This window comes from Harpegnathos saltator, unplaced genomic scaffold, assembly GCF_003227715.2.
Source record: "Harpegnathos saltator strain DR-91 unplaced genomic scaffold, Hsal_v8.6 scaffold8, whole genome shotgun sequence".
Classification (NCBI taxonomy): domain Eukaryota; kingdom Metazoa; phylum Arthropoda; class Insecta; order Hymenoptera; family Formicidae; genus Harpegnathos; species Harpegnathos saltator.
In genome coordinates this window covers 2,275,281-2,288,568 of record NW_020230648.1, presented here as the reverse complement: position 1 = coordinate 2,288,568, position 13,288 = coordinate 2,275,281, and the positions used below count along the sequence as shown (strand labels likewise).

The 13,288-nt window shown below is 42.5% G+C and overlaps 1 protein-coding gene across 5 annotated transcripts in view; it reads left to right on the top strand.

Annotated features, from left to right (window-relative positions):
• Window positions 1-269: 269 nt before the first annotated feature.
• Window positions 270-13,288, top strand: part of LOC105187364 (sex-lethal homolog) — a 45,904-nt gene continuing 32,885 nt past the window's right edge. Inside the window, exons 1-6 of one of the 5 annotated variants that reach the window (XM_025306790.1) lie at window positions 271-2,035; window positions 3,400-3,965; window positions 4,076-4,251; window positions 4,350-4,463; window positions 5,319-5,479; window positions 7,791-8,002. In XM_025306790.1, coding sequence (XP_025162575.1) covers window positions 3,771-3,965; window positions 4,076-4,251; window positions 4,350-4,463; window positions 5,319-5,479; window positions 7,791-7,849 — 705 coding nt within the window. In that variant the 5' untranslated portion in view covers window positions 271-2,035; window positions 3,400-3,770 and the 3' untranslated portion in view covers window positions 7,850-8,002. Of the gene's footprint in view, window positions 2,036-3,399; window positions 3,966-4,075; window positions 4,252-4,349; window positions 4,464-5,318; window positions 5,480-6,209; window positions 7,024-7,790; window positions 8,003-13,288 lie in introns of those variants that run through there. The other 4 variants (XM_025306791.1, XM_025306789.1, XM_025306792.1 and 1 more) reach the window with 4 other exon arrangements.

The window sequence follows — 13,288 nt, the reverse complement described above, 5'->3', positions numbered from 1 at the left end:
TATTTCAAGAACTAAGCATTTTAGAAAAAAAAAGTAGTGCAAGAAGTGACTTTTGCCGCAAATTACGTTACAATTTCGAGCTTAGAATAAAATACTAACCGAGCAAGATCTTTCTCTCTCGTTCCTTGCAACATACTTTTATATTATCGTTACAAGTTACATTTTTTTCAGTAGAGACTTTATAGAACGACGTTATTTTTTTTCTTATTAGCAACGTTGACGCAAGTATATTTTTTGGGCAATTGTAACAAATGTAACCGTTATTGGGGAGTTTTTGCAATACCGAATCTCTCAGATACGGTAAACGTAAATCGTGAACGTGATTCGCTCGGAAATAACGTGACAATGTATGCGACCAGTAGCATTCACGATTTACGTTTACCGTATCTGAGACACGGTATTGCAAAAACCCACCATTTTCGCCAGTTGTTGCTTCGCGTCTATAGAATATACGTGTGTAGAATGGGCAGAAGCGAGCGAAAACTCAAGCTTCCAAACTTGATGAAGAAAAAAAGAACGATCACTTATTTCTCGAATAATGACGATAGGATATTTTTTTAACAGGATACTTATTTTTTTTCATGGATAACGAGAGCAATGGTAGCACACGTTACTTTCCAAAAGTAAACTTTCCCAACCCCGAGCTCCACACTGGAGCTCGCCGAAAGAAATCCCTGCGCTCTGGAAAGATATTATAACTTTACGCGTGACAATTTCACCGGGCCGAACACAATCGCGTCTCCTCGTTGGGTGGACGACCCCATTTCACCGTGACTGAGCGCGCTTCTCTCATGCTCGTGGAGCGCGATCGTAAGGTCATAAAATTAATCGACGTGCCGTTTGCCGAGAGTCTGAATCGATCACTCGCCCCCCATCGATCGCTCTCCCCGTACGCGCGATATTACCCTTCCCTATAATATCGCCGTCGCGTATCGCGTAGTGCGCGTGTGCGCCCGTCGCTTCCCTTCGCTCGCAGCGGTGGAGGGAAAAAAAGAAAAACAAGAAAAAGGAAAACGGAAAAAAAGAAGGAAAGCTGGGCAAGAAAAGTCGGTGGAGCGCGCACTCTCGCGCGCTCACCGAGATCGCCGCACGTAAACACGATGCGGCGCGGGGATTCGGTCGGACCTGCGCCCTGTACCGCGCCGCGCGTCGCGCACACGACGATCCGTCACGCGCGCAGCAGCTGCGGCCGTTCGCGGGGCCGCCGCGTAGTGGGGTAGCGTGCCGCTGCGAGAGGGTGTCGCGCGCGAGGCAGGTCAGGGCTGGGCTCAGTCAGTGTGTTCGCGCGCGCAGTGTGTTGCGGTTTCGTCACCGCGGTTCCCCGTCACCCCTTCTCTCTCGCTCTCTCTCTCTCTCTCTCTCTCTAACTCGCTCGTGTCGCACGTTTAGCACACCCACACAACCGAGCCACGCGCGTGCGTGCGTGCGTGCTGCTGTCGTTGCCGCCGCCGCTGCCGCTGTCATCGCTCCCACGCGTGCTGCATTGCCGCTGCGTCGCCGTCGCTCCTCTCCCCGCTCGCCCCGCTCGCGACTGTTGAACGAGTCGTGCGCTACGCTGCCGCTGTCGCCGTCGCCGCGCGCTCGCGCTGCGCGACCGCCCGACCGATCAACCGACAGACCGACCGACCAATCAACGAACCGAGCAACCGGCTGACCGACCGACTAACCGACCGACCGACCGACCAACCGACCAACCGACCGAGGAGGGGAGGAGGAAGAGGATAGAGCGTGGCTACGCGAGAGTTCGGCATAGTGCGAAGCGCGAGTGCGAGAACGTCGTGCAGGAGGCTCGCCCGCTCGCTCGTTCGCGCTGCCAGTGCGGGACGACGCGCGATGCTGACAATACGCGTGCTTATATAATTACCCGTGGCAGTCGTCGGTGTGTGCATTAGCGGCGCGTGACGGGTGACGCGCGCGACGCGAGTGAGCGAACGAGTAGTGCGTCCCACGGCGACTGCGGCGAATCGTCGTGCGCTCTCGCGCTGCTCGTCGTCGTCGGGCTCTCTCAGGCTTCTGCGTGTACGCTCGCTTCGGGGTACGTATGCGAAACGGCGGAATAATCGTGTTTACACGTACGCACACATACACACGCATCGTGCACAACTCCCTTCTTTCATCCCATCGCTCTCTTTCGCGCGCGCGGCATATATCGCGTCTTCTCTCTTCAACGCGCGTTCCCGCTCCTCGCGCGCTCCTTCCTCTCGTAGCGCGCGCGCGATGTGGTGCGGAGCGCCCGAGACTCTGCTCTCTCTCTTTCTCTCTCTCTCTCTCTCTCTCTCTCTCTCTCGCTCTCTCGCTCGCTCGCCCCAGCTTGCCCCACACTCTGACAAGTTGGTCGATTCACCAATTCGCCGGGCCGCTTACACTTCCCCGAGCCTGTTCAAAATAAGGTCAAAAGGTTACGTTGCTCGCGCAAACTTGGAAAATTTCTCATCCGCTCTCTCTCTCTCGTACTCTCGTATTCTCACTTTTGCGTTTTGTCCGTTCTTGTTTTGTTTTTGTTGCTCTCTCTCTCTCTCTCTCTCTCTCTCTCTCTCTCTCTCTCTCTCTCTCTCTCTCTCTCTCTCTCTCTCTCTCTCGCTCTCTCTCTCTCTCTCTCTCTCTCTCTCTCTCTCTCTCTCTCTCTTTCTTTCTCGTCGCCGATAGTGGAATAATTAGGAACGATCAAGAACACCATGTCGCGTTATTTAAACGCGTCGACGATGACTGAGTGCGGCGTCTCAGTGGCGTGAACATTGGCGAACACACAGCATTTTTTTTTCGTCCCTTCCTGAGCGCGCCAGTTTGCTGCTCGGCCGAAAGCGCCTGCGAACTCCTCGTGTGAATGAACTGAACGCATAACTCGGTCCCTCGCATTGACACATGAATTCTCGCGCGGCTCCGCTCGAGCCGACATGTGAATTCTCGCAGCGACGCTCAATGAAATTCGATATTTCTCGGTGTCATTGCACGGCACGGCCGGCGAGAGTATTATTCACAACACACGCTAGCCGTGTTGTATATTCGCCGCATTACTCCCGATACGTTTGTCGACGCGCGCGATCCTATTATTGTTTACTCTTCGAACTCGACCTTTCGTAACTTACGCCGATCGCGCGATGCGTTCGGCGAAATGCTAATCTCGAGTGTATGCGAGACGCTAAAAAATTAAATTTTCTCGTCACTCGAACTCGCAATTGTTGTACGTATCTGCGATAATCGTGTGCGTTGGAGAGTTGCTCCGTTCTACATCGTGCGTATGCAAAATTTGTAGTTGATTGTTGTTCATCGCAAAACGCATTTTGCTTGATATATTTTTTTCCTTTGATTTTTGCCCGCCCTCCCCCCTCCCCCCCTTCATTCTCTCTCTGATTCTGTTTTGTCCTTACTTGCGTTTGTTTGTTTGTTTCTCACACACAGGTCTGGCATCATACATAAAAATATGCACATTTATTTTCTATTTATTTTAAAACCGCTTAAAGAAAAGATGATGAAAGCATTCGAAAGTGCAGGCTGGCCTACGAGCGTGGCATTACACGGGGAAGACGTAGTAATGAATTTGTTTATATTTTTTGTATTTGCCGACCCCGTCGATGGTTCCGTTGGAACGTACCAGTTGGAGTATACAACAGCAACAGCGACAGTGACAGCGACCGCAACCTCAGCTATTGGTGGTGGACTCGTTGGTCGTGCAGCAACCTCAACAGCAACAGCAACGAAATTGCCGGATCGTCGCCTCGAGTCAGGCGTCGTCAGCATCGGGTGACTCGCAACAGTGCAACCGAGACAAAATGACCGACCAGCGAGAGCAGCAGCAGCAACAGCCGCAGCCGCAGCAACAACAGCAGCAGACCAAAAGCAATGAGGAACCAAGGACGAATCTGATTATTAATTATCTTCCACAAAATATGAACGAGAAGGAGCTATACAGTCTGTTCGTGACTATCGGTCCGGTAGAGTCCTGCCGAGTCATGAAGGATTATAAGGTAAATCGCACGCGCGTGTTTGTCGTTCAATCTTCGATTGAGGCACACGTTTGTGCGGCCACGTTTGTGAGCGATATTAATCTTACGCCTGTGTGTGTGTGTGTCTACAGACTGGTTACAGTTACGGCTTCGGTTTTGTAAACTACGCGAAGGCCGAGGATGCCGCAACGGCGATAAGCACGCTGAATGGACTGCAGGTGCAAAATAAACGTTTGAAGGTGTCGTTTGCACGACCTTCCGGGGAGGAAATTAAAGAAACGAATCTTTATGTTACGAACTTACCAAGGTAGATAATGACGATCGTTTCCCCCTAGGGACTCGCTAAAACGACCCGACGAGCGCGACGGTTGTACTGAAGGATCGTTGTTTGTTTCTCTTTTCCAGAAATATCACGGAAAGTCAAATCGATGAGATTTTCAGTAAATATGGCAACATTGTGCAGAAGAATATACTGAAGGATAAACTTACCGGCTTACCGAGAGGGGTAGCATTCGTACGGTGAGCGGATTATTATTACTACTAACGTTGATAGCAGCGAGCTCGACTTAAACGACCTGCGAATCGCTGCGGAGTGTGAGACGTGTGAATTTGTAACTTTGTATTTTGTAATTTTATTCGTGATATTTTGTGCGTCATGTATGTTCGTACGCGTTGAAAGTCCACGTAACGTTGATCTTTGAACGTCTTCTTTTGGGTGGAACCGTCCCTCGAATGAGATCGCTCAAGATCTTTGCTTCACCTCGTCCAAGATTATACCTTTACATGCTCTTGTCGAGTGCGTACACGTATAAATAACGCGCTACTTGAAATTGGAACATTTTCCAAACAGCTGTTTGCAGCGATCTTACTATATCGTTGCACAACGCAGCCGTGCATGCACCGTGCGCATATTTACTTTGCGAAAGTTTCTTGCCAAAGTATTTTTGTACCGCCTCTGGTTTCGATATTGCATAATTATAGATGCGCTCTCTTTACTTTATCCTAAATACCCGCGAGACGTTCGGCCAAACTGCTGGAGTATATCGGCGCTGTGGAAAATATAGGTCACTCCAAACAATTATTTATTTACATTAGATATATTATTTGAGTGGCGTTACAGGAGGGTATCTCCTGTAACCGTATGAGATGTAAGACTCGAAGAGGCTTTTATCGCGTAAAATTGGAACATTTCTTGTTCCCCAACTTCCTCCGCAGTTTCTCATTTAAAATTATCATCTGGTGCAAGTAGATGATAAAACTGCATTTTGATGAAAACTACATACACAGCATTTTTGTCTAAAAATTTGACAGCTTACCTGCAACGCATACGAGAAACTGATCTCACCTTTTCTGATCGCCACGATTTGATTTCAGGTTCGATAAACGGGAAGAAGCACAGGAGGCGATCGCGCGACTTCATGGTACAATACCAGAGGGTGGATCAGAGCCGCTCAGTGTAAAAATTGCCGAGGAACACGGTAAACAAAAAGCGGCATATTACGCAGGGTGGCAAGCTGGGTACAATCAAAGTCGCGGTAAGTGATTTTATACGGAGATTAATAGATCTTATCTCACGACTTGGCAGTAGTAATCGACAGATCAGGCGCGTTCGTTCCGTGTGGATTGTTCCCGTCTAAAGATATTCTCGACGAGCTATTCGAATGGAAAGAAAAAACGAGAAATTACCGCTGCCAGGTGGAATTTGCATTTTGGCTTCCAACGATTCTATGCTGAAGTATAGTTAAATTATTTGCATTTCTATTACAATTAACTCTGTTGTTTCGTGTTGTTTGAGATACCTAGATATAATTAGTTTATTCTCTCAAATTGCTTGTGACACAGTTTTCCGGTCAGATGCGATTCTTTAATTTGCGTATTTTCTAGTCCTCGTACATGAATATTTTCGGATTGGTAGTGTAGATTTATTATCTTTACGATGCAATGCCTCTGTGTCGCAATTATTGTTGTATTTGCGCGTATTTTACAACGTATTGCGCGCATGCACACGCGCGCGCGCGCATTTATACACACACACACACATACACACATACATATGCGCGCGTGCGTGCGTACAGCATTTTTCCTCCAAATAAAATATCTCGAAAAGTTCTTCAATTTCATTGTACCTGTAAACAGAGTAGACGAATGATTGAGATGGCATAAATTGCCACTCATAGATGTACGTATTGTATGTTTTACAACGCGTTTTTCTTTTTTTTTCTTTTTTCTCTTTACTGTTTGTCTAACGTTGTAATGTTTTATCAGATAAGATGGCTGCATCTAAATCAGACTGCAACGACTTAACGCACTAAAAAGCACACCTTTTGTGTACACAGAGAATCGAAAAGGTGTTTACATTTTAACGCGTTAATACAAACGCATTAAAACGCAGAGAGATCTTTGCGACCGACCGATTGTGTATGGAGACACATTTCTCGCGCTTCTTTGCGCGCTTCTTGTTTATTTTTTTTTTCCTCTACTTTTCCGAAGTTGTGCGTCGTTATTTTGATGTGTATGAAGAAGAGATGAGCGGAGATTGCGCGGAAAATGAAAAGAAAGAAAAAAGATATGATCAAACAGTGTTGTGACAGAAGAATATCGTGTGTGATTTGTGATGATGCATACACGCAATGCACTAATATTATATGCATTATATGCTAGTCTCTGGAACGATACGGCGCTTGTGATAAGCGAGGACTCGTATGAGAAAAATCGCAGAAGAAAAATGCCGTTTATACAACTTTCAGTTTGGATGCGCTGGCTAGCTGGACGATTACTTATGACACGCCCTCCTTATCCTTTTCTTTCCCCATCTACCCTTTCTTTCCGTTCTATCGTCTCTTTCCTCCCCCTCCCCCTTTCCGTTTCTCTTACTCTTGTATTTTCTTAGTATCAGTGTTTTCGTCCGTTCTTTCGCTTTGATACTTTTGTTAAATACTACTCTTGCTCATACGTTAACGAGCGCACAGAAGCTTTCACGTTCGCCGATACAATATCATATTCCATGGCTGATACTGTTTTGTGCTTTATTGCGTTTCGCAAGCGTTTTGTATTATTAGTTTTGTACTACACATAAAAATATATATGTATATATGAATGTCTGGATATATATATATATATATATGTATATATATATATGTATATATATATATATCCCGTATAAGAAATATATCATTTATTTTTAAAAACTTTGAGATTGTTGTGTATTTCCTATTCATAACTCTTCCAGTACTATTTTTTGTTTTTTTTTATAGTTAAAAGAAAAACAAACTTGGGGCTCCAAAGTCTCACATTGTGCTAAACATTTTGTAAATGATCAATTATTGAACAACACATCTCCATTCGATTACGTTCCAATTGTTAAGAAAAGGAAATACTGATACGTTCGTAGAACATATTAAATTAATACCATAAGATTTTACGTTTTTAATTTTCTGATTTATTTTTATACATAAGGATGACAAAAATGAATAGATGCAACTCGGAGAGACAAGTTCTTTCATATAGTAATATATTTCATAAAGTACGAAATACATTTGAAAGAATGAAAATATGTATCTAATTGACAAGATTTGTCTATTCATTCAAGTGTCATTCTAGTGTGTAGTATAGACATTTTCAAATCAAGAATATGAAGGCTCACTCGTGAAAGAGCATATGCGCAAGCAATGTTTCTAGTGACATGGCTGTGATTAATCGCGTCTTTGCTTTAGTGAGGAAACTAAGTGCATGATATTACGTACACCCTCTTGTCGAGTCGTAAAGACGCCATTGCAAAATTATATTACGCGGGACAGAGTCCTAATTACGAACGTTTTCATTTCTATGCTTACCTGACTCGTGAAGGAGAGCGTCTATATCCGACGAGGAATAAATATCAGCGCTATGCTCATTACCTTTACTAAAAGGCGAACAACGTCGTTGTCGTCGTTGTCATCGACATCGTCATCGTCATCGATATCGATATCCTCATCGTCATCGTTATCGCCATCAACGTGTTATCCTCGTCGTCGTCCTCTTCATCGTCTTCGTCGTCGTCCTCTTTATCTTCTTCGTCTTTGTTAATGTTGTCATCATTGTCGTCATCTTTCTCGTCGTTGTCATTGTCATTATCATTATCGTTATCATTATCATTATCATTATCATTATCATTGTTATTCTCATCTTCATCCTTATTCTCATCTTCGTCGTCATCCTCATCCTCGTTGTCGTTGTCATTATCGTCGTTATCGTTGTCGTAATGATTGTTAGCGTCATTCTTGTTATCACTGTCACCGTCGTAATCATCATAGTATCGTCGTCGTCGTCGTCGTCGTCATCGTCATCGTCATCGTCATCATCATCATCATCATCATCATCATCATCATCATCATCATCATCATCATCATCATCATCATCATCATCGTCATCACTATCACCATTACTAGTGCCATTGTTGTTTTTGTCATAGTCGTAGTCATAGTTGTAGCAGTCCTCTCAGTCATTGTATTCGTCGTTCTCATCATTATCGCCGTTGCTATTGCTGTCGTCGTCGCAACTGTTATTCTTGCTGCCGCCTTTGTTGTTGTCGTCGGTCGTCGGTCGTCGTCGTCCGTCGTCGTCGGTCTGTCGTTCGTCGTCGTCCGTCGTTCGTCGTCGTCGTCGTCGTCGTCGTCGTCGTCGTCGTCGTCGTCGTCGTCGTCGTCGTCGTCGTCGTCGTCGTCGTCGGTCGTCGTCGTCGTCGTCGTCGTCGTCGTCGTCGTCGTCGTCGTCCGTCGTCGTCGTCGTCGTCGTCGTCGTCGTCGTCGTCGTCGTCGTCGTCGTCGTCGTCGTCGTCGTCGTCGTCGTCGTCGTCGTCGTCGTCGTCGTCGTCGTCGTCGTCGTCGTCGTCGTCGTCGTCCGTCGTCGTCGTCGTCGTCGTCGTCGTCGTCGTCGTCGTCGTCGTCGTCGTCGTCGTCGTCGTCGTCGTCCGTCGTCGTCGTCGTCGTCGTCGTCGTCGTCGTCGTCGTCGTCGTCGTCGTCGTCGTCGTCGTCGTCGTCGTCGTCGTCGTCGTCGTCGTCGTCATCACTGTTATTGTTATCATTATTGTTAGTGTTAGTCATATTCATCGTCGTCGTCGTCGTCATTGCTATTATCGTCGTAATCGTTGTTACTCTGTTGTTAAACGTTCTGCGTGTATATTTCCATATTTAGATGAAATTTTTGTGTATCATACTTGCACACGATTACCCTTATTGTGACATGTAACGACAAAGATTTTACGTTAAGTTATAATTCGTAGAATGGCGATTACAATTGTGTACTTGCAATTTAACTCACTGATATAAAGTTGAAGGCAATTGCGCAAAGAACGTTTAACCCTCGGCAGTTCGCGTTATAGCGGAGGTTTCTTAAATAACAAATTGTTTGATTTATCGAATCGTTAATCTCGTTTTAATTGAATATCAAATCGAAGTAACATAATGTTATTTTCTCGTTACTACAACCGAAATTTCCGAAATTAATCTCGATTCTAAGTCTTTGATATTCATTAATGTTAGATAAATTCAATTGAAATGTAATATCTAAATTTATATGCGAGAGTTGACGCTAAAGAATGAAATGTAAAGAGTGATACAATTGGTTTTCCGATGTCTTGAATTATTTGTTGATCTTATAGTATATAAATTATACTTATATCAGAAACACGTATTTAATATTCTATCTAAAACTCTTCTATAAAATTCTGTTGACTCTTGTTTAATACTCTATAAAAAACATTTTCTAAATTCAATTTTAACCAACGAACTTAACGTTTATATTTATAAAATGACAGGTTCGCAATGAGATGTTTCTTGTTATTCCGAAGCTTGGATATAAGAGTCAGTTAACAGTTTACAAGTGATTATATATCGAATGTTATATCGTGTATCGAATATTGCATTACAATTTTTATTCAACTATTGTAAACCACCCGTGTTTACTAAACGTGAGTTTATATATATTTTACAGTTTATATATATATATATATATATATTAAGTATCCCAAAATTACCATACAATATTTTAGCAAGCAAACAACTTTGTTTTGCGTGTTAATCACCGGTAACTCACGAAACTTGAATTTTCCTGTTCAGGCTGTTTGACATTTTCACCCTGTAACGAAGCATAATTTCGAGATACTCTTATATAATACCGTATATGAGAGGCGTGTTATTTAACAAATGTAATATAACAAGGGTGGATTACCGATGAGACACGTTGCATAAATGCCAGATTACATTAAATTATTTTAATACAAAACATTATATACCGCATTAATAGCGCATTTGGGGGCTTGCTTCAAGAATCAAAGAGATCAATGCGAAAATGTCCAGGGCACAATACTTATTGACTCGTGAATGATAAACATTTGTCAATAATATCGTACAGTCGAGACGCTTAATTACGCGTACTTACACGACACTTGTCGTGTACTAATTTGTCATCAGTTAATGATCTCTGCAAGTCAGCGGATATCGATCTTCACAAATCAGCTGATTTTGTCTTCGGATTCTTAAGGATTCCATGATGTATATTGCAGCAATCTGGTATTGACGATGATTTTTAATTCTTAATTGTCACGAAATCAGCTGGGTTTTGAAAATATTTTAAACAATTGATAATATATGACAGATGAATACACAATGCGTATTTATGGGTCTGAGCATACGAAAGGCTATAAGCCAATGAGAATATACAGCTACAGAAGAAGAAGCGCATGAAAGTTTGACTGTGTATACAACTCAACAACAAATCAGCTTGCCGTGCCCTTGATATTTTCGTATTAAGATTTTCGGTTCTAATCAAGCTCCAGAATGTCAAACTATCGTGGTGTAGTGATTTTATCGAAGTATTTGTATGAATATGTTAAAGTTTAGTTAATGTTTAGTAATGATTTTGGGCTACTTCGCGTATATGCGCGCGCGCACGCAGACACGCACGTGTCTGCTTTGTAATTTTAGACTTTTATTATTTTTATTGTTACCTTGCGCACGTGCGCATACGTGCGCATTATATAGAGAAGCGTGTATCACAGAAGTTGACGTGATTAACAATGTGCAACACACAGAAATCGGTATGTTTCTGTTGGGAATCCGTTCTGGATTAAAGATACGTCGGATCCTTTGTAAGCTGCTAAGCAAATGTAACTGAATGATATCGACTCGGTGAAATTGATTTCGATAATCTCGAGAATAGGGTGCCCTGTCTTCAAGCGGACTTCACTGTCTGCTACGTAAGTGGCATTAATTCTCAACTTGTGAAACGTACTCCACGTAAGTGACATTTAATGTGCGGCAGATCTTGTTAGTAGTCACGTAGCCGCTACAGACTCTTTATAAGAGTCTTATATCCAGAACTTCAAGACATATTTAATAAACATCTTCGTCTCTCTTAGTAAGGATCGAAACCTTTTGAAACTTATTCAGTAGTGTCGAAGAAAATACCGCAATAGATACCGTTGCTCCTTAAAATGCTTAAAAATGCGAATCGGGCGATGCTCTCGGTGGTATTGTTGAACAAAAAGTGGCGGGAATGCGTAATCAGTGTGCGATCAGGTGCATACCTTGACACTTGCCAAAGAGCTCACTACTTATAATATCGATGTTTCTTGTTTGTCGGAGGTGTGAAAAGAGGTTGCATTGTGTATTAATATGTCTGTTTAACACATTTAAGGCAATGTGACGGTCGATTTAGCTACGTATTGGAATGTTATATCTCAAGTTCTGCAAGTGCGCGTAGTATCTCGACACTTAATTTAATTTAATTTAAATACATATAAATATATATATATATAAATTTAATTTAAATGTAAAATATAATATCATAAGAGAAACACAGCCTATGCTCTAAGAAAAAGTTTTATTTTTAATCGTGCGTTTCAAGTGTTAATATAACAGATTTTCGCAGATTATTTTTTAATATGTTATCGTTTTGCAATATGTATGATCGCTTGTAAGTTCAGAAATCATAATATTCCGTAGTGAAATTTCTTTTTTTAAGTTTCATTTTTGCAAAAGTAATAGATATATCGAGCCGTGATATAAATATATTAAGGACTCCGATTTTTAGTTCCAGCTTATCGCGACCTTAAAAAATAAAAAAGTTATCACACGAACCTTTCTCCTCGCAGTCTGTACGAGTGTCGTATATGCTTTGAGAATAATTGTGTTTGCATTAACTGACATTAACACATCTGAATCACTTTAGATTTTCTGAATTTCCGAATAATTTCTCTCCTTTCTTTCTTTCATTTAAGTGTCTGTGCACATTATGCAATTCTCGTCGAAGATTTCAAACTTCACATACGTTATCAACGTCGTGAATTATTTTCTGAATAACTTTCAAAAGATTTTACCGGCGTACATTATTTATGAAAGGGAACGTTAATAAAAAAACGTTTAATAAAAAAAAAGAAAAAGATTTTGTGACACACAAATATACACATTGAGAAAGTGGTTGGATTCGATAACTTGAACATCACCAAATGAATGTGAAATTTACATTGTTTCTGAGTTCAGGCATATATCATCTTCAAGATTACTTGTATTTTTATCTGTGAATATTTATTGCTATATTTCTTTATATTGAAGCAAAGAGTTGTCCGTCCCATGCCGGCCAGTGTTTTCCACGCAAAATGGGTTCTGTAGCTCGTTTCAATTCCAAGTTACAGGTTGATCCTCTTCTTGAAGAAGTAAACTGAAACGTTCACAAAACATTGGAAACGAAGGACGCGGCAGCAAGCCGGAAGCTAAATCGAGCAAGCCTTTGTAGTTGTACGATGTCAAGAGTATGAAAGCTTTTTGTGTAAAAAGCGAGGGCTTGCCGCAGCACACTGGCTAATGCTTTCTACGCAAAACGAAGTGTAGAATTTTCAGAGACTTGCCTCGTGTGAAAAGAATTAAATCTTTGACAACATACAATGGAGAACCTCATTTCGTGTGGAAAACACAGGCTGACGTGGAGTAAATCTCGCTTTGTTTAAATATAAAGGTAAGTATAGATAGATAAGTATTTACAAATAAATGTTTAGAATTATCTTGAAAGTGATATATGTCTAGACATGAAAATAATGTGGACTCAATGACAGGCTTAAAGTTTGATGGAAACGAAATTATTGAATCCTACGCGTCTGTTTATGCGTGCATACTTTTCTGTTAATGACACTTTTATTATCAGTATCACGAGCGTCGGCTATGATCTCTTGAGGGTTGCTCAGAATCATGACATCGACAGCGCATGGGAAAATTCAGATGATCGGCGAGAGGCGTCCTCGATAATTATCCTCATTCTTACGAAAAACAAATGATGACTCTCGCTTTTAACGTGAGAAGCCAGCAGTGGC